The sequence below is a fragment of the Musca domestica genome, unplaced genomic scaffold, assembly GCF_030504385.1.
Source record: "Musca domestica strain aabys unplaced genomic scaffold, Musca_domestica.polishedcontigs.V.1.1 26, whole genome shotgun sequence".
NCBI lineage: Eukaryota > Metazoa > Arthropoda > Insecta > Diptera > Muscidae > Musca > Musca domestica.
Window position 1 is genome coordinate 10717809 of NW_026712283.1, and position 26144 is coordinate 10743952.

At 37.6% G+C, this 26144-nt stretch overlaps 2 protein-coding genes across 5 annotated transcripts in view; one reads left to right on the plus strand and one right to left on the minus strand.

Moving 5' to 3' along the window:
* Window positions 1-206: 206 nt before the first annotated feature.
* On the minus strand, window positions 207-17378 carry LOC101896055 (chorion transcription factor Cf2). 4 transcript variants are annotated; one of them, XM_005179699.4, is made up of 4 exons: window positions 17198-17378; window positions 6481-7634; window positions 4037-4215; window positions 207-920 (listed from the first exon to the last, which is right to left on the minus strand). In XM_005179699.4, the coding sequence occupies exons 2-4, from the start codon at window positions 7575-7577 to the stop codon at window positions 445-447; spliced, it is 1752 nt and encodes a 583-aa protein (XP_005179756.1). In that variant the 5' UTR covers window positions 7578-7634; window positions 17198-17378; the 3' UTR covers window positions 207-444. The 4 variants fall into 4 exon arrangements, with proteins under 4 accessions (XP_005179756.1, XP_005179758.1, XP_005179755.1 ...); XM_005179701.4 differs by having other exon boundaries at window positions 4121-4215; window positions 6481-7799; XM_005179698.4 differs by having other exon boundaries at window positions 6481-7799.
* Window positions 17379-18568: 1190 nt separating this feature from the next.
* The window catches only part of LOC101893694 (rab3 GTPase-activating protein catalytic subunit), an 80872-nt gene continuing 73296 nt past the window's right edge, over window positions 18569-26144 (plus strand). Inside the window, exons 1-2 of the mRNA XM_059123969.1 lie at window positions 18569-20022; window positions 20092-20264. Of these exons, the coding sequence (XP_058979952.1) occupies window positions 18724-20022; window positions 20092-20264 (1472 nt within the window). The 5' untranslated portion in view covers window positions 18569-18723. The remainder of the gene's footprint in view (window positions 20023-20091; window positions 20265-26144) is intronic.

Consider the following 26144-nt stretch of genomic DNA (forward strand, 5'->3'; position numbering starts at 1 on the left):
GAGAAAAAATATTGAAGAGAACTCCTTATTATGATTGTTGCTGTTGTTGTATTGTTTTTTGTTTTTGTATTATCATTAATAATAATAATAGTAGTTAACAAAGGGTGTCTTATTTTGTTTTTTAAACTTTGACTATAACAAAAAAAAAATATAAGCGATTTTATTTCTTTAAAAAATAATAATTATTATAAAACTATTCTCGTTTCTTTTTATTTTTTATCTTTTCTATCATTCTTTCGTAAAGAAATATTACACAATTCCCATATTTGTTTTTTTTTTTTTTGTTTTTAAGAGAAGTAACACAAAACCGGGCGGGGGGGCAATGAAGTGGTCATGTGGACGTTAAATTGTAACAATTTGTCTGCCAAATTACTCAGTGGTTGGAGTAGTTTGTGTTTCACTGTCCACTACAACTGTTGAGCGTTGTAGGGCTATTGTTGGTACTCATAAAACTTGGCGTATGGGATTCCTATTAATTAAAATGTGGCCATCATTGGTGCCGTCATCAGCTTCAGCATCACCACCACAACTGCTGCTATCGCCGCCACCAGCAGATGTTACAATACCAGCGCCGCCACCACCACCACCTCCAGCAACAAGGTTACCAACAGATGTTCCAATGCCACCACCAGCACTATTACTGCCCATATCGCTATTACCTACACCACCACCTCCAGCTGCTCCTCTACGCTCGACACCGCCACCACCACCAATACCCCCACTCCCAACACCATTGGGCCTTTCGTAGAGTGGATGTAGCTTGGTCGTATGCACCGTTAGGGCACTGCGCTGCGTAAATCGTTTCTCACAATACGGGCATGTGTACGGTTTTTCACCAGTGTGTGTGCGTATATGTTTGGTTAGATAGTCTTTGACACTAAACGACTTTTCGCAATAGGTGCACTGAAAAGGTTTCTCGCCTGGAATATGAAGGAAGAACAAGAAGACAGAAAAAAAGTAAATAAATATTGTTTTTCTCTAGTTAAACAATATTGTTAACAGTTTCTTGAAGGGGAGAAGAAACTGTCAAGCAATTATTGTTTTGAAAAATATTGTCACAAAAAGGTTAAATAGACAAGGCACTGTTTTGAGTTAAGTTTGGATTTGATTTTAAAATTTTTTGAATCCAATTTGATATATCACTCTTTATAAAAGATATGATTAAATAAATAAATTCATATATATATTTTTAAATTTTTTTATTTTTTTAAATTTTATATGGTCTGCTACAGCACCTGTAAGAATCTACCAATTTTGCAATTTTCTTCGATATCATAAAGAGAAAATCGGTTATTATAGTAAAAACTTTTACATTCTTGCAGTTCTGGAACAGACCAATAGTTTATATTTTAATTTTTATACTCAGGAACATTATGCGTTGGGGGTATTATAAGCTTGATTGGACAAAAAGGTTTGGACCACCTCGAAATATTGGGCATAGATCCATGATGTTACATATCATGGCAGGTAATGGGGTGGCAGATGAAATAGCTCTGGGAGGTTTCTATTCGATTGCTTCAAACAAATTCTCATCAAAGAAGCTATAACTTAGAGAACGATTGTAGAGTATCTAAGATCGTCTGATCGGTATCTCGATGAAGAAAAAACTAACTTCTATCACTTATTGGTCTGATCTAAGAGTCGCGGCAGAAATTCTGACTGGCCACTGCAGTTTCAGATATCGTAACATAGGATAACAGTGTTCCTAGTAGACTAGATCGAACTTCTTCTATACAGATGTCCCATATTATCTAACAAAGGACAGGTGGGAGATAGGAACTCTAATATTCTTTTGAAACGTAGATCCGATCATCATCAAGTTTGATAAAAAAAACAAGTCAAAAAGCTATAAATTTGGCAATATTCAAAAAAAAAATAAAATCCATTAAAAATTCTGTTAAAATCTTAAAAATACCGAATGTGGCCGTATATTAGGGTCTATACAACGACGTGGACCTGCATAGACAACTTTTGTCATAAGCTATTACAATATTCAAATGCGAAACTTGAAAAAAAAATGTTGAATAATGTAGCTAAAATCATCAAAATACCGAATATCGGGAGGTACCATGGGGGATATAAAACGTCGACCTGCACAGACAATCTTCTGTCTTAGGCTGTAGTATCCATTACGAACTTTAAATACCAAATTTTAGACAATTCCGGTAAATAACGTCGCTAAAATCATCAAAGTACCGAATATCGGGATGTACCGTTATATGGGGGCTTTACGAAGAGGTGGACCTGCACAGAAAATTTTTTGTCATCGGCTGTAGTATCCATTACGAACTTCAAATACCAAATTTGAAACAATTCTGGTGAAAATAGGTCCATAAAATCGTTAAAATACCGAATATCGGGAGGTACCGTTATATGAGGGCTATACGAAGACGTGGACCTACATGGGTCATTTTCTGTCATAGGCTGTAGTATCCTTTACGAACTTCAAATACCAAGTTTGAAACAATTCCTGTAAATAATGCCGCTAAAATCATCAAAATACCGCATATCGGCAGGTACTGTTATATGGGGGCTATACGAAAACGTGAACCTACATGACCCAAAAGTCCTGCAGACATAACATACATTTGAGTATTTTTTTATCACTCTACTTCAATTCGTTCGGAAGCTAGAGTGATTTCCACAGACGGACAGACGTATAGACGGACGGACATTGCTAAACCGACATAGAATTTTATGCTGATCAAGAATATATATACTTTGTGGGGTCTAAAATGTGTATTTCGAGGTGTTACAAACGGAATGATAAACTTAATATACCATCCATACTATGGTAGAGGGTATAAAAAACACTTGAACTCGAGCTGAGAACTATGGTCTGTTCAATACTAAATGTTAATGAAGCTGTAAATTCAACAATTGAAAATAGTACTTTTAAAATATAATATTATAAAATTATTAAACCTATACCAATAAAAAATTTGATACTGTAATTATTTGGACTTAAAACAATGCCTTTGTTTTATTTAACCTTTTCTGTCTGTTAATTATTGAATGAATGAGTTTTGGTTTTTTTGATAAATTAAAATTAGACTTGATGTGGTGGTTGTGGAGGTGAAAAAATGGTAAGACGTTTGTTTTTTTTTTATTGCAAATAAATATTCTTGTCTTAATTTGTTTGATTGATTTGATTTTCGTACGTTTCGGTTTTTGGACTTTTTGAAAAACATAAAATTGGCAAACGAAATTCGAATTTGCTAATATAAAAATCACTTCAAAACACTTTTTTCATGGATAAAGTTTTTTTTTTTCAATAAGAATACTTAAATGCATAACGTGCATGAATTTAAAATGAAACTCAAATATTTGGTGATTTTTATTCGATTCTTGGACGAAACAAAACAACACAATTGATTTCCAATGGCGCAAAAATGGAAATGGAAACAAAAAAAAAAAAACATTTGCATGATGGAACGAATTCTTGCATTGATGCGCGCAGCAAACAGAGACAGATGTGATAACGAATAATATTTTGAAAAAAAGTATGAAGGGTGAATTAAATGTTGGTAAGTAATACGACAAACAAAAACAATGAGAAGAAATGGTTTGCAAATGCGTTTTGAGTCACAAGAAGATTTGAATGGGAAAAATTGTTTTCTTTCAATGGATATTGAATGTTAATATATGAGAGGCTAGTAGGTCACACAATAAAATGCTCTGAAGTAGTTTTTGGAAATTTAAGAAAATCGTTAAACAAAATTAATTGAAAATGCATTTTTTAGTATTGGACAACTGACTGTATGACTGTGAACAAATTTTTGTTGTTGCTGTTGCAAAAATTAAAACCAAATTGGTGCATAAAAATTTCATATCAAAATTGCATTAAATATAATTGTTTGAAATTTCGTTTGTTTTTTGGATTACAAAAAAGAAAGCTGATTTTTTGTTTTTGTTTTGAGAAACTGAGATTTGGTTGATTGACTGAGGCTGATACTGAGATTGAGACTGAGATTGATTGATTGACTGACTGAAGGATATATCTGAGTTTTCATTTGAAAAAATTATATTCTCTCACCCGTGTGAGTTGTTAAATGTTTGTTCAAGTAGTCCTTGACTGTGAACGCCCTGCCACAATAGCCACATCTAAAGGGTTTCTCACCTGTGTGTATGCGCGTATGCTGCTTTAATGTGTTCGATTGTGTAAATGATTTGCCACAGTATGAGCATGTGTAGGGGCGTTCTTTCGGTGTGAGGCTATAGTTTTAATTTTTTGTCGATGATGGGGATTAAAATAGAGATCAAATATTATTAAAAATTTATATAAGAACTACATAAGAGAATATTTTCAAAAATTAATATGTGTTTCAGCATTTGTTTCGCAAAATCTACAATATTTGTTGACTACGAAAGTAAAGGATGGTAGAGCCGACCTTCCAAAAATGGGGTAAACTTTTAAAGGAAGTAAATCAGATGCCATCAAGCTTTAAGAGGGCTGTCAAATGAAACTCAAGAGTCCACATACCAGTGAAAAGACGCCATCGCAGTACTCCAACTGGCTCCGAGAGCGTCAAGACCAAGGAAGCTAAATGAAAGACCATTAAGGAAAAGTCAAAAGGCGAGCAGGGCCGACTATATGATACCCTACACCACAATGCATATTTAGTAGAGTTCCCGTAACAAAATAATTTATTTGAAGTAGATCATACCACCCATCAGCATTTGGCTTTAGAGCAGTTACAATTTGGTTTCAAATGCGAGGCATATCCAATTCTGGAACAATTTTCACTTAATTTGAGGACATGATATCATTTCGAGAAGGATTATATTACAAAAATATATTTCGGATCCGAGTTCCACAAAATGGAAACGTACGTCGCGGAATTCACTCCATTTGGGCTGATATTAGCCATTACTTGCACAATAAGCCTGAAATCGGCTTAAGGATATATATATGGAAGCTATATACAAATCTTAGCCGAAGATCATTAAGATATTTGGTACCAAATACCATTGTTGTCGAATGCATATTTCGAATGTGAGGTACTTAAAACCCCAAATCGGATGAAACATATATATGGGAGCTACATCTGAACCGATTTTCACCAAATTGTACGTACTTACTTCTAGACTGAATTCGGTCAGATATACAAAAATTCAGGTCATTTGGACTGATGTTGGCCATTTGGTGCACAAATAACCAGAAATCGGTTTAAAATATATATAAGAGCTATATCCAAATCTGAACCGATCTTGATAAAATTTGGCAGAGGTATTTCTGGGCTGTATTAAATATCTGGAACCAAATATCATTGTTGTCGAATGCATATTACAAATGTGAGGGACTTAAAACTCCAAATCGGATGAAACATATATATGGGAGCTATAGCTATATCTGAACCGATTTTCACCACATTTGATGTACTTGCTTCTAGACTGAATTCGGTCGGATATAACAAAATTCAGGTCATTTGGACTCATATTGGCCGTTTGGTGTATAATTATTCCGAAACCGGTTGAAGATATATATGGGAGCTATATCCAAACCTGAGCGGATCTTGATAAAATTTGGCAAAGGTATTTCCCAGCTCTATAAGATATCTGGTACCAAATATCATTGTGGTCGAATGTATATTACGAATGTGAGGGACTTAAAACCCCAAATCGGATAAAACATATATATGGGAGCTATAGCTATATCTGAACCGATTTCCACCACATTTGATGTACTTGCTTCAAGACTGAATTCCGTCGGATATACCAAAATTCAGGTCATTTGGACTGATATTGGCCATTTGGTGAACAAAAAACCCCAAAATCGGTTGAAAATATATATGGGTGATATATCCAAATCTGAACCGATCTTAATAAAATTTGGCAGAGGTATTTCTGGGCTGTGTCTGGTATCTGCTACCAAATATCATTGTTGTCGAATGCATATTACGAATGTGAGGGACTTAAAACCCCAAATCGAATGAAACCTATATATATGAGCTATAGCTATATCTGAACCGATTTTCACCACATTTGATGTACTTGCTTCAAGACTGAATTAGGTCGGATATACCAAAATTCAGGTCATTTGGACAAATATTGGCCATTTGGTGCACAATTAACCCGAAATCGCTTGAAAATATATATGAGAGCTATATCTAAAACTGATCCGATTATCTCCAATTTCAGTAGGGTTCGTCCTTGGGCCAATCTAATATTGTTTGGAAAATTTCATCTCAATCGGATAATTATTGCGAACTTCATTTCGGATAATTATTGCGAAATCCATAGACGGCCTGACATGCCCTTACCACTATGTGGTGTAGAGTATAAAAAGAGATCCAACATCATCATAAATTTAATGCAAGAGACGAAATTTCATGAGAACACTTAAAATGAGAATGCAAGGCAAACCCACGTTCCTCCTTTACGCAACAAAATGCTGAAACACCTGAGATAAAGTAGATCATTTAAATAAATAAAATAATTTTAAAAATTAAATAACAAATAGAAAATATTCAACATTACTCTGCTTCTCCAGTATGCACCTTGCGGTGCATGGCCAATGTACCAGGGGTTTTAAAGGTTTTCGGACAGTCGGGACACTTGTGGCGCACCTTGGGCACACCACCCACTATTACGGTTGTCGTTAGGGCGCTTGCTTGATTGCTAAGGACGGCTGAGTGATCGTGCGATGAACTGACCACAACACTTGTGGCAGCACCGGGATTTTGTTGGATGGTATAGACGGGCACCGATGTCGGCGAACCCTCCATGCCATCACCGTTGAGTGGTTCCTCTTTGATTATCACATGCGGGTGAATCACAGTTGCAGTACCATTTAAGCCTTTATTCAGTTTAACTGTTAGCGGTGGCACTTTTAATTGGACGCTTTCATGTGGGCTATCATCCGGCTGGTGATGGTGGTGGGATTGATGGTGTTGTTGTTGTTGCTGTTGCTCTTGATGTAGTTGCTGCTGCTGCTGTTGCTGTTCTTGATGTTGTTGCTGCTGCTCTAATTCTTCCTGTTGCTGTTGCAAATGTTGTTGTTCCTGTTGCTCTTGATGTTGTTGCAATATGGAAACCTGCTCCTGATACTGGCGCTGAAATAGCTCATGATTGGATAAGTTCATGTCATGCGGCGCCATTGTTGGCATATGTTCCGGCGTTTGGGGTCCATAGCCCGGTTGACTAGCTGCTAGGGCGGAAGCTGTACACACGGAACCACAATGAATACACTTGTACTCGTTGGCTCCCTGCAAGGCGGCCGGTGATATACCATAAAAACTACATGCCGGACAACGGGCCAGAAATGCCGGAGCCTGATGCACCAGCCGATGATGATCGTCCAAATCCTGCTCTGTGCCAAATTTTTCATCGCAACTATGACAGGGATAATCGATTTTCATTGAATCCGCCATGCTGACATGATGAGGCGCCAACAATATACTGCCACCACCCACGCCAGCCACCACACTGAGGCCGCCGTGACACAGGTGCATGTGTTCCGTGGTCTGTTGTGGATTTTCGAACTGTTGACCACACATGGGGCAGAAATGTGTGTTCGATACAAGGGCGGGATCCATGCTCAAATTGGGCAGAAATGATGTCTTCAGAGCGTCCATGGTGGCGGGCGACTGAGCTCTGCTGTTGTGTTGCTCAGGGCGCGGTAAACGTATTTCCTGGGCATTGGAAGGAGATTTTAACATGACGTTTTTGAATGATTTCAAAGAAATGTTTTGTTTTCTTGTTTTTAGCAGCGGAGCTGTTGGAACAAAAGCGACAGCGTACAGGGAACGCAGTTGTTAGTGGGGGCGGCGTTAGTAATTATATGGGCCTGAATTACCCTTTTTTATTTTGGCATGTAATAATAGAAAAATTGGTTATAAGGCAAGAAGAAAGTACATGCAAAAGAAAAAGTAAAGAAGATAACGTATGGCATTGAAATGTTTTGCATCAGTAGTAATAGGCGGTAGATTGGAAAAAGCAAATTTTCAAGAATTAAATGTTGGAACCCATTGGTGTTTTTTTTTTATGGTTATTATTTAAGTTTAAATGTTGGAATCCATTGGTGTTTCTTTGGTGGTTATATTTCAAGTTTAGCAAACAGTTTAATGTCTTGTTCAAATACCTATAACGTATCAAATAAAATATATTTTAAAAGGGTATTTCGAAGGATCGAGCTTTTCTAAAGGAAGAAGGACATGTTGTTTACAGAGACCGACTTTAATTCCGGGAAAGTTTGATATTCGATGCCTTGGGAGGCACCCAAAAATTATCAGAGAACAAGTAAAAAACTGTAAGTTCGTCCGAACTTTGAATTTGGAAAAAATTGGAAATTTAAAAAAATAAATAAATCCATAAAAATGCAATCTATACGACGACGTGGACCTGCTTAGGCAACTATTGTCATAAGCTATTACAATATTCAAATGTGAAACTTGACAAAAATTCTGTTTATAATGTAGCTAAATTCATCAAAATACCGATTATAGGGGTTATAAAATGTAGACCGGCACAAACAATTTTTTGACATTGGCTGTAGTATCCATTACGAACTTCAAAGACCAAATTTGAAATAATTTCGGTAAATAATGTCGTTAAAATCAAAAAAAACAAGTTAAAAAGTATCGGTCGGTATTGCCGACAGATATATACCCTCAGCCTGCCTTAGATTATTTAAATATATTTTGGTTAGTATTACGATTATTCAAACGTTTGACCCTCTATGCAACAGGTTCCGAAGGAATGGGTCAATATTGTCCATTTCGTATTTTATGCGAAATCATAAATTCCGATAAATTTCATATTCATATCAGACTTCTTATTGAGAGAAATATTTGGGCATAGCAATTAGTAAAGAATTGCTGAATTGTTTCGAAAGTTATGACAGATAAAATTATTGAAAATTGTGACACTATGTGGGTGAGGTGCCAGAAGGGGTTCGAAGATATATACAAATCTTGTGTTAGCAAAAATGTTTGTATGTTTGAAATTTGCAGAGAGTTGCTTATTTATTTGAGCGTTTTTTTTTTTTCAAAATCTTGAACCCTATGTATGGGGGAGGTACCAGAAGAAATGGTTCGATCTATACCATCTTTATAACAGATCTTGTGTTGATAGAAATATTCAGATGTGCCAAGTCTAAATGGAATCGGATGTTAATTTGGCGTTTTATGAGCCACATGGGCTCGACATTTTGTGGGGGAGGTACCAGAAGGAGTGAACCGATATAGTCAATGTTAACACCAGATCTTAGGTTTATAGATTGGGATGTGTGAAATTTTAACACGTTTAGTTCCTTACATCACATTTTATAAGAGTTATAATTATTCAAAATTTTGACCCTTTGTGGTGGAGGTACTTGATGGAGTGGACCGATATAGTCCATTTTCGCACCTGACCTAGCACTTACGCAAATATTAGGATTCGCAAAGTTCGAGCAAAATCGGATCATCCTTTTTCTTTCTGTGCAGAAAATATATTTTTTGCAAATTTCGAACTTTTGTGGGGGAGGTACTTGATGGAGTGGACCAATATTGTCCATTTTCGCACTTGACCTAGCACTGACAAAAATATTAGGATTCGCAAAGTTGGAGCAAAATCGGATCATCATTTCTCTTTCTGTGCAGAAAATATATTTTTTGAAAATTTCGACCTTTTGTGGGGGAGGTACCAGAAGGAGTGGACCGATATTGCCTATCTCCGAACTCGATCTAAGTTTGACAATAATATTACGATGTACAAAGTTTGGACCAAATCGGATACTCCCTTCGAGAGTTATCGTGCGCACCAGCCAGCCAGACAGACAGACAGACGGACGGACGGACGGACATAGATAGATCGACTCCAAATGTCCTGAAACGGATTTGGTCCAAAGAGACCTAGGGTCTAAAACCGTTATTTCGACTAGGCACGTTTTGACCGTATCAAATGATATATACCCTCTGTAGCCATATGGCTGAGGGTATAAAAATGGGGACTTTACAGACAATTTTCTGTCATTTCGAACTTCAAATACGAAATTTGAAACAATTCCGGTAAATAATGTCTCTAATATCATCAAAATACCCAATATCGGGAGGTACTAATGTAGGGAGGCTATACGAAGACCAGGACCTACTTGGGTCATTTTCTGCCATAGGCTGTAGTATCCATTACGAACTTCAAATACCAAATTTTAAACAATTCCGGCAAATAATGTCGCTAAAATCCTCAAAATACCGAATATCGGGGGTACCGTTATATGGGGGCTATACAATTTTCTGTCATAGGCTATAGTATCCATTACGAACTTCAAATACGAAATTTGAAACAATTTCGGTAAATAATGTCGCTAAAACCATCAAAATACCGAATATCGGGGGTGCCATTATATGGGGGCTATACAAAGACGTGGACCTACATGGTCCATTTTCAATACCAAAAGTCCTGCGGACATAATACACATTTGAGTAAATTTTTATCAACTTACTTCATTTCGTTCGGAAGCTAGAGTGATTTCCACAGACGGAAGGACATAGCTAAATCGACACAGAATTTTATGCTGATCAAGAATATATATATATATTGTGGGGTCTAAAATGTATATATTGGAGGTGTTACAAACGGATTAACAAACTTATTATACCCTCCATACTATGGTGGAGGGTATAAAAATCGCCTTTTAATTCCAAAAGTCCAGAAAAAGGGCTGCAAAAATTAATTTTTCTGCAATACCTACCAAAATTTTTGGAGACAAAACACACCTATAATTAATAATAAACTATAATTCTCTACGTTTAAAGTTCTGAAAGTCTTTTGTATTAATTGTAACTCTATGAATCCGTTTTTCTAAAAATGACTAGCTTAAATACAGCGTTTTTAAATTTACCAATTTGCGCCTAAACATATGCTTTGAATTTGTCAACACTACTGTAATTTACATTTCATCTATCAAGATGACAAAACTGGCATTTAGTTGGCAGAACAAACACCTGCAGGATTTGTCCAGTTTCTAAAGAGGCGTTCAAACACCAACAACAAATATCAAATGAATTTCACAATTCATTTGTTTTTCTAAAATATTTAACCCTTCCTTTAGTAAAACAAAAAATAAATAAAATAACGACCAAATAAAGAGCATGCACTAGGCTTACTTTTGTTTGTTTTTGTTTCTCTAATTGCACTCCCACGCTCTACACATTTTTTTCTCATTTTGTTTCTCAATATGGCCAGTGTCATTCGTCAAAATAAAAATAACAACGTCACAGCATCCATTTGAACAGGGGTCAAAGAGTGGGTGGGGTGGGCAGGGTAACACAAGAAGAAAAAATATCCATCTATGGCAATACAGCAACAACTAAGAACGCGGATATCTCAAAGCAGCATCCTTTTTCCCCATCCATCCATTCAACCAACCACACTACACAAAAAAATGCAATTGACTTGGATCCACGGTCGGTCTTCAAGTTAAAGCAAATAAGAAAAAAAAAAACAACACAACAACAATAAATATTCTTTCCCTCAACAACAACGGTGGCAGCAACAGCAAACCAAACATGCACAACGCTGACCACCATCACCACCACCCCCTACAAAGTGGGCCCCCGCACTCCACACCCCCACCGCCATCACCTTTTAAAACAATAATAACAACAACAGAGATACACGCTCCCAGCCAATCTAACTATACGCCAAGAAAAATACAAATATTAAAAAATCTAAAAAAATAAAAAGAATTTTGAAAAGGGGCGAGAGATGGTGGCGATGCTACTTTCTCCTCCTGCCTCCTCTGCCAATTATCAACCATCCATTCACATCCATCCTATCATCATCGCATATTAACAAAAACAACCAAAAATCTGACAGCGACTGCCTACCACTACACACTACAACGACGGACGATTCTACGACAACGAAGATGGACTATCAAACGAAAGAAAACAACAAGCTCGGCAAGTGTGGTCAACACATGAAAGGAAAAATCGCCTAAAAAATGAATGAGATGATCAAACTTATCCACAAATTTAATCCACAAAAAGTAAATACAAATTACTTATAATATTGTAAATATGTACTTATTATGCATCAAATTAAAGCTTAAGATCTGAACTATATTGTAGGACTTAAATTAAATTGCATTTGCATGTATTTTTAAGGACAAAATTGAAAAATCTAAAAAAAGAAATAATATTTAAACACCAAGTTAAACTTTAAGATCCACATTTCTTTAAACACATTCAGATGTGTTGCAAAAACCTTGGGTCTACTCATGAGCGAAGGTCTATAAATCCTATCATGGGTCAGCAAAACATTTAATTTTCATTTTTGGCTTAACTCTAGTTTCGTAAAAACTCTTCGATTTTTTTGTTGTTGTTGTAGCAGTAGTACATGTGTGTGTTTGTGTTCTGCTAATCTGGTTCCAGCTCCAGGTTTAGAAATTCGGCTACTTTAACGGGCTGTAGCCAGAGATCCTCTGGAGTGAGTTGGGTAGGTTTGGCTGAGCAATTAAAAAGGTGTAGCGTATTGTGCGGGCCTGTATCACACGCCGGGCAGGCGTCACGCACATCTTCATCAATTCGTGCCCAATACGAATTGAGGCGACTACACCATCCTGAACGTAATTGCGCCAAAACTACCCTGGTTTGTCTAGGCAGCTGACGTTCTTCGGCTGCAATGGATGGGGGGTGGACTCCGAGGACGGCATTCACTTTGTAACTGCTAATAGCATCCGCGACTGCATCGGTGTGAATGCCACTCAGACCTGCCTGATAGGCTTCTTGATCTAGAGGCTCTCTCTTGTAGCGCTGGACCTCCCTCTCTAGATCATGTATGTCCTTCCTGACACGCCTGGGTGGGGGAGAGTTATCCACCATGTGATGGTTGGGATGGCTCTCACGGTAACACCCAAGCAGGTACTGCAACGAAAGCATATGATTATGCTGACGTAAGGGAAGGACTTTCGCCTCCTCATGTAGATGGTCCACTGGTGTCATGAGGAGGCACCCTGTCGCAGTTCTCAGGGCAGCGTTCTGGCAGGTCTGGATATTCTTCCACTGCGTAGCACTAGTATTCGCAGACCACACTGGAGCCGCATAGTTGACCACAGACCGACCTATCGCGTTATAAGAGGTCAACAAGGTTTCTTTGTCCGCACCCCAAGAGCTGCCGGCTAGCGCCTTGAGGACCTTGTTCCTACTTTTCATCTTGTCGCAGATAGCTGTGGCTTGCGCGGACGACTTGAACATGCTGTCGAACGTTACCCCAAGAATCTTGGGGTAGTTCGTGGTCGGTATTAAATTCCCCTCGACCTGAACATTCAGCTGTGTTCTCATCTCCGCAGACCATGTGGTAAAGAGTGTGGCCGTTGATTTCGTGGCGGATATTTTCATATTCCTCGCGTGGAAGTATGCGGCAAGCTCCGCGAGATAGGGGTTCAACCTTTCGCATATGTCATCGACCACTGGACCCGACGCCATGATCGTACAATCATCCGCATACGTTACGATCTCAATGCCGTCTGGAGGGCGAGGAATTCCGGAAAGGTAGAGGTTAAACAGTTCCGGAGATATCACCCCACCTTGGGGAACTCCCTGTTTCACTCTACGGGCTTTGGACTTCTTGTTCCGGAATTCCACGTACGACTGGCGTCCACACATATAGTTGATTATCCAACGTTTCAAACTTGGCCGGAGGGTAGTTCTCTGTACGTCCTCAAACAGTGTGGCATGATTGACCGTATCAAATGCCTTTGATAGGTCAAGGGCTACCAACACTGTTCTGTCACACGGCCTGTTCTGGTTTAGTCCTCTACTAATATGTGTGGAAATGGCGTGTAATGCTGTTGTGGTACTATGTTGTGGACGGAATCCATGCTGGTGGTTGGCAACTGCATAGCTTCCTCTAATGCTGGGGAGGAGTAAAGCCTCAAGAGTCTTTGCTACTGGCGACAAAAGCGAAATCGGCCTGTACGATTCGCCTTTACTGGCATCCTTGCCTGGCTTCAGTAGCGGGACCACCCGGCCCATTTTCCAGGTTTCGGGCACTATGTAGGTGGCTAGCGACAAATTGAGAACTTTTGTTAAGTACTCGACTCCCGGCGTATCCAGCTGCTTCAACATTACCATTGAGATTCCGTCCGGGCCCAACGCTTTGGATGACTTAGCGTTACGGATGACATTTGCAACATCACCCATCGTAAACTGTGGTGGTTCCTCCTCGGCGGGAAGAGATCTGATACGACGTAGTACTCTTCGCTTCGCCCTATCACTCTCGGGGTGCTCGACAAATTGTCGGTTAAAATATTCCGCGCACCTCTTCGGATCAGTCACCGTTACGTCGTTAAAAGTGACTGAGGTCCTATCATCCTTTTTTCCAGGGTTCGAGAGCGACTTAACCGTTACCCACAGCTTACTCATATCGGTTCCAATGTTGCAGCACTTCAGATGGTCTAGCCACTTTTTCCTCTTATGCTCCTGCACCAACCGGTTGACTTCCACTGTCAAATCACTGATTCTAGGATCAGTAGGGTTGGTACGACGGAGATCATCACGCTCGTTTGCTAATCCCGCTGCCTCTGCTGGGAAGTTTGGTCTTATCTCGGGTATTCGACCAGCAGGTATATAGCGAGCGGCTGCAGCTCTGATGATGTTTCGGAAAATCCTTTCTGCTACCCGAACATCAGAAGGGTTGGGCAGTTCTCTGAAGCGGCGGTTGGTGAATTCTCTGAACTCTGGCCAGTGAGCTTTCCCATGGTTAAGGAAAGTGCGGCGTTCAGAGGTTATGAAATCGGGCGACCTGCTTATGGAGACGATTATCGGGAGATGGTCTGAGCCAAGAGAAATGACGGGTTGCCAAGTCACGTCATTTATCAGACCGGGTGACACTATGGTTAAATCTGGCGAACTGTGACACTCTCCTCTTATTCGGGTGGGGGCATCCTCGTTAACCGTGCAGAATGTGGAGCAGTCAATCTGCTCTGCCAGCGCTGATCCCCTCTGGTCATTACCTAGGACGGAATGCCACAACTCATGGTGGGCATTAAAATCCCCTAGTACCAGGCGGTTATTGCCTACCAATAATGGGCTAATATCAGGCAAATAACGTGGTTCACAGCTATTAATCGGCGGGATATACACATTAAGCACCTCTACCTCGGCAGTTCCACACTTGACTGCTACCCCCATACATTCCATGTATGGGTCACTAGAGACTAGCTCAAGCGAGATAGGTCTGTACTGAACAGAATGGTGTAACAGGAACGCTAATCCCCCACCTCCACTTCTGGTGCGATCCTTCCTTAGTACGTTGTAACCATAACAACGTTGTAGGCTGCAATTTTCATTCAGCTTGGTTTCCTGCACCGCTGCGATCTTAATATTCCTCCGACTCATAAATTCCACTATCTCATCTATTTTGCCTCGAAGTCCGTTGCAATTGAATTGCAAGAATGATGCACAATCCGGAGTTGGAACAGCAACATGTGGCGTTAGGTGCTGCGGTGTTGGTTGCTGTTCTGGAGACTGCGGTGGAGTGCCATACTCCGACGACGTCTCTGACGAGGACGACGAAGAAGAGGACTCGCTGGGGACTACGTTACTGCAGCAAGTCGCAACATAATCCCTTTCGCTGTAGTCTCGCAAACGCCTTAATCCGGAACAGTTCTTGAAGTGCACCCACTCTCTGCATCCATTACATCGCACCGAGACAGATCTGTGGTGGATGACGTTCTGACAAACCGAGCAGAACCAAGGTCCGGGGTTTTCCTCAATCCCGGCACGGACCAATAAAATCCGGAGCAAGCATTCCGGGATATGCTGCTCCCAATGCAGAAAAATAAACAAACACAAACATGTACATACTGGGTTGGCAGCCGCTGGCCGAAACAGGAAACTTGTTGTTTCGGGTCAATCCGGTATCGTAGAACCCGCTGCCGTGGGATTGCTTCGATTTTTTTCGAATATTTTACCAGAGGTAAGTATTTTTACCTTGATTTCGGAAAACTATTTTTTTCTTTGGGGACGGACCCGGGACCCAAGATATAGGCAATATAGGTGTCGTTTGAAAGCTTTTCGGGTTATTTATAAGCGGTTCAGAAGTTATAGTCAAATTATCGATTTTTATGGACCCCGATTTTTTATAAAACCCCCAAAAAGTGAAAAAGAGCCCATTATGGGGGTCAACAAAAATTATACTAAATAATAGCCGACACTCTTACTTTTTCCACTTCCGAACCGTGACCACTTATTCCAACGATACCTATATTGTCTATAGCGGGTAATTGGATCCGGGTCCTGGTCGGGTCTTGAACTCGGATTTTCGGGTCAAAAATCTAGGGTCCCGGGCTCGTCCCCCAAGAAAAAAAAGTTTCCCCGAATCAGGGTAAAAAATGGAAGAGTTTTTACTAAAACTTGTAGGGTTTATAAAACTAGTATAATTATCGCTCGATACTTCCTTAAAAAATAAGAGATTAGCTGGATTATAGATCTTTCTGAAATGTTTAACACACATTGATCTTACAATAATACATATAAATCCATTCCAAAATATTGACCTATTGTTTTTGGTATAAACTCAACTGGGACAAAATCACATTTTTGTAACCTTTACTTTCACGAATTTTTGGCACCAAAAGTAATTTATACAGGGCAAAGGTATGAAAGGATCGCACCATCTGTAAAACACTTCATTCAAAGCAACTAAAAAAAAAGCACCGAAATATATCCACGTATAAATTTTTTAATTGACAACATTGTTAACGATGAACGGGCGACACTCTTCAAAAAGAATCGCGCGCGCACTCACACTCATAAAAACACGGGCATAAACATTTTCGGCCTCACAACACACACACTCACTCATGAAATTATTAAAACATTCACGACGGCAGCGACGACGACGGTTTTCATTTATTTTTTTCCTTTCACTGCTTATCTTCAATTCCTTTGCTTCTCCTTTAGTGTATGTGTGTGTGCGTATGTGTTCTTTTCGTTTCATTCTATATGGGTATGTGTGTTTTGTTGCTCTTCTTTTTTTATATTTTTTTTCGACCAATTTCCGAAATTTTCACTTTTTATTTTCAGCTCCCACCATGTCAAAGAAAAAATATGATTTTATTTTTTTATTCTTTTTGCAGCTTCAAAACTTTTAACCGAAAAAAAACTGGGTTCCAACATTTTTTTCTTGTTCTCCTCGCATTGATTCTTGTCAATTTTGTTTGCTTTTTTCGATTCTTTTCATATTTTCGTCGTTTGCCTTAACTTACCAAAATAAAATTTGAGCTTATTTACATTTAATTTGTTACTATTTCACTACTTCATGTCGTTCTTTGGCGCTATTTATATGACCGAAATACCAACAACACTTGGAATTTCAATAAAATTCTTATTGGGTTTCGTTTCGTCCACTTTTCTTTTTCTTCTCTTAAAAAATAAAATAATTCTAGTTAGGGATGCGTAGGTCGACATTCGACTAATCGATGGAAGTTGCTTTTTGCGATGGTGGAAAATTGTATAATCGATTTTTATTGTTATCAACGGCCGTTAAAGGTTTGTTTACACTTTCATTTTTGTATAGCATAATTTTAAGCTATTTCCAGCAGATTTCAAATGTCAATTTCATTCCGAATACGTCAATAAAGGACTAGATTTCCGACTTGGTCAATACTCAGTGGGTTTTTCGATCATTTTACCACTACCATAAGGTAAGAAGCTCCATTTAGATTGTCACTTCCAATGATTATATGATCTGTTTCAGAATTGCAAGAATGTAAAAGTTTTTACTATGATATCCGATTGATTCCCTTTATAATATCGAAGAAAATTGCCCAACTAGTAAATTCTTATAGATATTGGAACAGAGCAATATATTACAGTACGTTTATATATATGAACGTTAACCCACTGAATTTGGATTTAAATTGTCATTTCCATTACTTTTACTTCAAATAAATCCTCTCAAAGTAGGTTAACCCTACAAAAAGTTCTAACGTAAACATGGCATTAGGTGTTAGAGTTTTTCGTTTTTTTTATTGACTTGTAATATGACCCATCCGATCCCATCACCTGACTTAGTTTTTTATTAAAGGTTATCATAGTACAGTAAACTACGCCTATAGGAAACACTTTAAAAATTGATATTTCTAATATGCGAGTTTTTCTCACATGAATATATTTTATAAAAGAACTTATTTTAAGTTTTTTGAAAAAAATTCTTACAGTTTTACATATAAAGGGGTTAACCTACTGGATTAGAATTAAATTGCTGAGTATTTGGCTAAAGCATAAAAAATACGAGGATTTTATATGGCATAAGACGCCAGCTTTATGACAAGGAACAAAGGAATTTATATTGATTTTTTCATGTTGGTCCTCTTTTTGCCATTTTACATTAATATATGTTCATAACATTAAAGAAAAAAAAAACACTATTTAGGTCACACTAATCCAGTTGGCTTCGTGGATACCAAAGTCGTAGATAATTGGACTTAGTGGTCCGGGTTTTTATGATAAAATTATTTCCTGACTCGACAACCCTATTCAATTTAATTCCTATTTCCGATTTTCATAACCCTACTCACTGCTGTTTTTCTTTCGACTTTTAGAACCCTTTTCTTTGTTTATGATTTCATCTACAAATCATCTGTTTCAATATTTTTCGGCCTGTTGCCTTTTCCACTTTCTAAACTTTCGGCGTGTTGTCTCTTCCTTCATTCACAACTATCTCCGTGCGTGTGTTACAAAGTATTTTCATTGTCCAGTTCCCAGACGCCAGAGACAAAGTCTTTTTCAAATGGCTGAAGAAATCGACGATAACGGATTTTATCGCGAAGATTTCAGTGCAGAATCTGATTGGGAAGTATTTAATGCCCAATTGGGCGATTTATTTCAACGATGGGAACTATCTAATGAGAACGATTGGGGCGACGCATCTTTCAATGTTAACAACACCAAATGGCAGATTGATGAGGAACAATTGGAAGTCTTGGGCAAACCCATGACTGTGAAATACTACAAGGCATTGCTGGAACCGGGTACATGTTCCAAAAGTGCAAATGTTACACCACAATTCCATCAGGATTTGATGTGCGTGAAGAGCACATTGGATCAGCCTACATTCCTCGATGAGAAGGCAAACGATGTCCATTATTTGGCTCGCATGTATGGTTTGAGGCGCTTTGTTGTCATGCATCCATCGCAACTGCAGAATCATTATCTAACCAACACTTCCAAGTTCAGTTTCTTCCTGAGTTCCATATCGGTGGTGGCAGCCGAGGTGTGTTCTGCAGTTCCCATCTTTCTACATATACATGATCCGAAATGGAATTTCTTCTTGGGCATTGGAATGTCTTCGTATATGCGCACAAATTTCCATTCGGTGGCATTGGAACAGGCACCAGCCGAGTACCTGTATTTATCGGGTTTGGTGAAAATGTTCAAAGAGAAACTGCCCAGAAATCATGATAAACCCGCTGTGGTTTCCGTGCGCATCACATATGCCATGGATACCGTTAAGCTACGCGTTCCCATGTATGTTCCCTTTGGCATGACACCCGTGGTGGATGAGGAACGTTCCGTCATAGAGGTGTCCCAATTCACAGCATTGCCACATGGTTATTTTCCCGGTTCGAACACCACAATGTTTGCCACATTTACATGGCCGGAATTGATGGATAATATGTTTATTGATTCGCCGCTGCAAACACAGTTCATACCCTCAAAGGCCCCGTGTGGTAAACTCTATCAAACCGTACATGCCAATTCATATTTAACTGCCTGTCTAAAGGATTATTACAATTTGATAACTGCCAAAAATACTCTGGAATCATATGTGGGTCGTAATTTTTCCGGGGCCACAACTATGGCCGAGGAGGGTAATCCTCTGGATCAATTGGGTGGCAAAATTGGTTCACATCGTCCACAGACAAAACAATATGCTGACAATACTCAGCAAGCAACATCTTCTGGTGGTCAAAGTAAATTGCCCGGCCCCATGAAAGAGTATGAATTGAATCCCATGCTGTACTATCTGTTGCCCAATATAAAGCCGGATCTGGCTTTGTTTCTCTATGAAATGTTGAGCAAGGATAAGGTAAGAGGCGGTCTTTCTTTATAATTTATCATATTTTTATTTAATTCTGGTAACTATTTTCATTTCTAGATTGATCCACATCGCATCAAATCGGCCGAATCCGACTCCTTGGTATATCGTTTAAGCTGCCTTTTGGCCACAGTTCATGCTCATTTTGGTGGTAAAAGTGGTTTTGCTCAATTGTATGCAGCATTTACACGGGAATTACGTCAGCTGTGGGAATCATGCACTCCTATACCCGGGTAAGTCTTTAGAAATAAAATTATATAACTCGAATTTTCCGATCCAAAAAATAATACAAGAACTTTTGTCCACACAAACAGCCAACATTTTCAAATAAGAAGCACATGATTTGGCTGAAGTACTTAGTTAATAATACTTTTAACAGACATGGGACAGATGGGAAAATCGACAAGATCAACGGTGGGACCCTAAAAGGGTAAACATTTGAGCTGGAAATAATTCACCTATTTCGTTCACACATATCCCAAATCGCAATGTCTCTGTTAATGTTAGACTCCGTCATATATGGAATATATTGGTCAACTTCATATCATACCTCCCCAACAAAGATCGACCGATTTTTATACCCTCAGCCATATGGCTACAGAGGGTATATATATCATTTGATACGGTCAAATCCTGCCTTGTCGAAATAACGGTTTTAGACCCTAGGTCTCAAAGGGAGTATCCGATTTGGTCTAAACTTGGTGCATCGTAATATTTTTGTCAAACTTCCATCGAGTTTGGAGATGGGCAATATCGGTCCACTCCTTCCGGTACTTTCCCACAAAAAGTCGAAATTTTAAAAAAAAATATTTTTTGCACAGAGAGAGAAACGATAATCCGATTTTTCTCCAACTTAGCAAATCCAAGTAGTTGGTGTGAAGATGGGATTTATCTGTCTAAGGCTTCTGGTACCTCACCCACAAACTGTCAAAAAGTTAAATATCCCAGAAGCTCATAAAACGCGAAATCAACATCCGACTCCATTCAGTAAAGATGGTAGAGATTGGACCATTCCTTCTGGCACCTCCCCCACAAAGGGTCAAAGTTTTGAATAAGCAAAACGATTATTAAATCCGAAATTGGCATTCGATTCTCTTCAAATTACACACATCACAACATTTTTATTAATCCAACGTCTGATGTTAATATGGGATATATCGGTCACTCCTTCAAGTACCTCCTCCACAAAGGGTAAAAATTTTGAGTATCCTCGAAGCTCATAAAATGCGAAATTAACATCCAATTTCATTCAGACTTAGTATATCTTAATATTTCCATCAACGCTTGATCTGTTATAAAGATGGTAGAGTTCGAACAATTTCTTCTGGTACCTCCCCCACAAAGGGTCAACGTTTTGAATAACGAAAACGATTATAATATCCGAAATTTGCATCCGATTCTCTTCAAACTACACACATTCCATTATTTCTACTAACACAAGATCTGCTGTGAAGATGGAATATATCGGTCCACTTCTTCTGATACCTCCCCCACAAAGGGTAAAAATTTTGAATATCCATGAAGCTCATAAAACGCTAATTTAACATACGGTTACATTCAGACTTGGTACATCTCAATATTTTCATCAGCATAAGATCTATGATAAAGATGGTAGAGATCGGGCCATTACTTCAACTACCTCCCCCACATAGGGTTCAAGATTTTGAAAACAAAACGCTCAAAGTTAACGAAATAAGAATCCAACTCTCTTCAGATTTCACACGCAAGAACATTATTGCCAACACAAGACCTGTTGTGAAGATGATATATATCTGCGAACACGTTCTGGTACCTCGCCCACAAAGGCTCACAAATTTCTATATTTTATCTGTCATAATTTGCGAAACAAATCAGGCATAATTCTGGTACCTCTTGCACATTTCGAACAAGTCGCTTATTTACTTTTCGAACCATTTCTGCTGATGTTGCTGGTTTCTTTCGCTCACTTCCTTGGCGTCGGGCTACGCTACCAGTATCACAGTAACGAGCGATGGTACGAGACACGAAAGATTTATTCACATTTAAATGCTGGAGTGCTCTAACGATAGCCACTTGTGCCTTTCCAGCCAAATATGAAGAAATCACACTATCTCGCTTGAATTCCTCCATCACGAATAACTTTTTTTCTGGAAAATTCTCACCAAAATGCTTTTGTACTCTTGTAAATAATATAATGAGCTGTCACTGGAATAATTTTAACAGCCGCCGGATGAGTGGCTTAGAAATGACAGCAGTCTGAAGTTGGCTGCATTTTTTCATATAGTTCTCAATTGCGCTTATTATTATACCCTTCACCATAATATGGAGGGTATATTAAGTTTGTCATTCCGTCTGTAACACCTCGAAATATACATTTTAGACCCCAGAAAGTATATATATTCTTGATCAGCATAAAATTCTATGTCGATTTAGCGATGTTCGTCCGTTTGTTCGTCTGTGGAAATCACTCTAGCTTCCGAACGAAATGAAGTAAGTTGATAAAATTTACTCAATGTGTATTATGTCTGCAGGACTTTTGTTTTTAAAAATGGGTCATGTAGGTCCACGTTTTGGTATAGCCCCCATATAATGATACCTCACTTTTTTCGGCATTTTGGTAATTTAAGCGACATTATTCACCGGAATTGTTTCAAACTTGGTATTTGTAGTTCGTAATGGATAGTACAGCGTAAGACAGAAAATTGTCTCTGCTGGTCCACGTCTTTTCATAGCCCCCATATAACAGTACCTCCGCGATATTCGGTATTTTGTTGATTTTAGCGACATTATTCAACGGAATTGTTTTAAATTTAGTGTTCGAAGTTCGTAATGGATACTACATCCTAAGACAGAAAATTTTCCGTGCAGGATTACGTCTTCGCATAGCCCCCATATAACTGTACCTCCCCATATTCGGTATTTTTATGATTTTAGCGACATTATTCACCGGAATTGTTTCAAATTGAGTATTTGAAGTTCGTAATGGATACTACAGCCTATGACAGAAAATTGTTTGTGCAGGTCCATGACTTCGTTTAGCCCCCATAATGCGGTACCCCCGCGATATTCGGTATTTTGATGATTTAAGCTACATTAATCACCGGAATTGTTTCAAATTTGGTGATCGAAGTTCATAATGGATACTACAACCTATGACAGTCATCGGTATATTCATGATTTTAGCTTCATTATTCACCGATTTTTTTTTCAAGTTTCGTATTTGAATATTGTAATTATGACAAAAGTTGTCTATGCAGGTCGACGTCGTCGTATAGACCCTAATATAAGGTCTACTTTCGATATTTTTAACATTTTAACAGAATTTTTAATTGATTATATTTTTTTGAAAATTGTCAAATTTGTTGCATATTGCGGATGATATTCAAATATCGGCCCGGCCTAACTTACAGCTTTATTACTTGTTTTTGTCAATTATCACATATCTCATATAAAGTGAAGGTTGTAGTCAATATATTCCGAACCTGGCATGTATGAATATTTATAACATATTTAAGTCCGATACGAAATGGAGAATATTGGCCCATTCCTTCGGAACCTATTTCATAGATGGTCAAAAATTTGAATAATCGTAAAAGAAGTCAACATATTTTTAAATAATCAAACAATGGGCGATGATATACATCTGTCGGCAGTACCGACTGATTCTATTTAACTTGTTTTTTTTTTAATTTTTTTTAAAGGAATTTAAGCTTTCTGGTTGCGCCATGCTCTGATAGTTTCTTAACTGATTACTTCTCTTGTTTGCATATTTTGAAAGCCTTACGATTTTATATTCTACTTACCCCAGATATTCGAAAATAACAACAAAAATGCAACATTTTTTTATATATGCAATTTTATTTGTCAAATGAATGGGTGTGTCTGTGTGTGTTGATTTTATAGGCATTTACATTTGTTGCTAAGCATTTTTTTGGGAAATATATAATTAACATTTTTTCAGGTCTTTTGCTTATTGGCTATAATAACAAATGTACAAAATCAATTTAATTTGTAACAGACAATTTTTTTGGTTTTCAAAAGAAAAATTCTGAAAAAATTTGCGAGAAACCGAAATTTGTGATTTATTTATGATTATTACACTATGCTACAAAATTAATGAATTGCGATTGTAGCTCTGTTTTTTTTTTTTTTAATTTGTAATAATACGAATACTTATAAACTACTTATAGCTTGTGTATATATGTATAATATTTTTGTTTGTTAGCCCTCGTAGTGAACAATGTGGCATGTGGGGGGTCTGTGCATCTAAAATGTGCATTTGTTTAATTTTCCTATAGTTTTTATAGGGTCTCCTTAATTTTAATAGATTGTTTTATTTTAATTTTTAGATTTTTAACAACAATACTTTGTTTGGAAAAATATTAGTGCTTTCATGTTTTCGTTTTATTTGAAAATATGAAGACTTCTTTAATTAAATTTCAATTTTTTGAAAAAAGCTTGCATTTTTAAAATCAAATTTATTTGAAGCAAACCAAATTCAAAAATTATAGTTAAAATTAAACTTATTAATGCTCTGTTCCAGAACCCGCAAGTATCTACTATTTTTGCAATTTTCTTCGATATCATGAAAGGAAAATCGGTTATTCTGGTAAAATTGTCTACATTCTTGCAGTTCTAGAACAGACCCTATATTTCTATACATTTTGTCTAATTGGGAAACCATAAAATCAGAGAAAAAATATATCCGCTAAAATATAAGCCTTTTTTGTAATTGATGAATAAAATAGTTTATTGTTATTACCTATAACAATGTGGATTTTAAGTACATCATGCATTTTGGTGAATCTTTGTGTGTGGGATTTTTTGTGGTGTTAATCTTAAGGCAGTTTATTATCATCATTTTAAAAAGTATTTCTATTTAGTATTATTTCCTGGAAATGTATATTAATTTCTTTTTTATTACATATGGTCTTAATTATAGATTTCATTTTGTTGTAATTCTAGTAAATAATATTGTTTTCAATTGCATTTTATAATAATCGAGCAAGGAGTAAAGTCATCATTCAAAAAAAAAAAAAAAAAAAAAAAAAAAAAAAAAAATTTATATATATATATATATATATATATAAACATTTCTCCTACGAATCTGGCAAAAATTGCAAATAAATCATTAGATATTCGTTTTTCAAGATATGCACATATGCGGAGGGACAAACTACCCGGAAGACAGTCTAATGGTAACTTGTCTCTTTTTGTATTGCTGTTCAAGAACTCTCATGGATCACCTCAAGCAAGTGCTTCGTCAGGAATTGGCTAAAATACCGCAGAGCAACATTTGGGCAGAGTATGACGGTTTCTTTGCCCGTTAGAAAGCCATAATTCGTGCCAAAGGTAACCAATTCGAACAAATCTAAACTTATACTAAAATTTGATGCTATTTCCGACATTTTTTGCTTTCTTTCAATAGAATTTAAAAAAAAAAATGCAAAAATTATGGCGTTTGACTTTGTTGCAATTTCTTATCTCACCCTGTATTTCAAACAGAAATCAACAGAAGTCTGAGACGAATATGGGATTTATGAATTCGCATAAAATTGGATATAAATGTTCGATTTTCTTGTAATTTTGCCCATACCAATATTTTTATCTGTATAAGATGAAATATGAAAATGGAATACTTCGGTCTGGTACCTCACGCACATTTTGACATTTTCTAAAAATTATCACATACCTCATACAAAGTGAAGGAAGTAACCAATGTAGCCCAAACCTATTTTGGCCCGTTACGAAATTGACAATATTGGCCCATTCCTTTGGAACCTACTCCTTAGAGGACCAAAAATTTGAATAATCATAACAGAAGTCAAAATATATTTAAATAATCGAACATAGTCTGAGGGTGTAGATCTGTCGGCAAAACCGACTGATACTTTTTAACTTCTTTAATTCCATTAAGGGATATCATTCGCAATGTGGCACAAGGAACCATTCTCTAAAGTTAAAGAAATGGAGTAGAAAGTCCAAATACTTATAGTTTTGATGTGGGAAAAAATGGCTAGCTATAGTTTGTAGAATGAGTACAATTTGAATATCCATATATTTGAAATTTGGTAGTAGTGTTGACTGCATTCTCCTAGTTGGCTGTGATGAACAAAAAAATTCGGAACTCATCA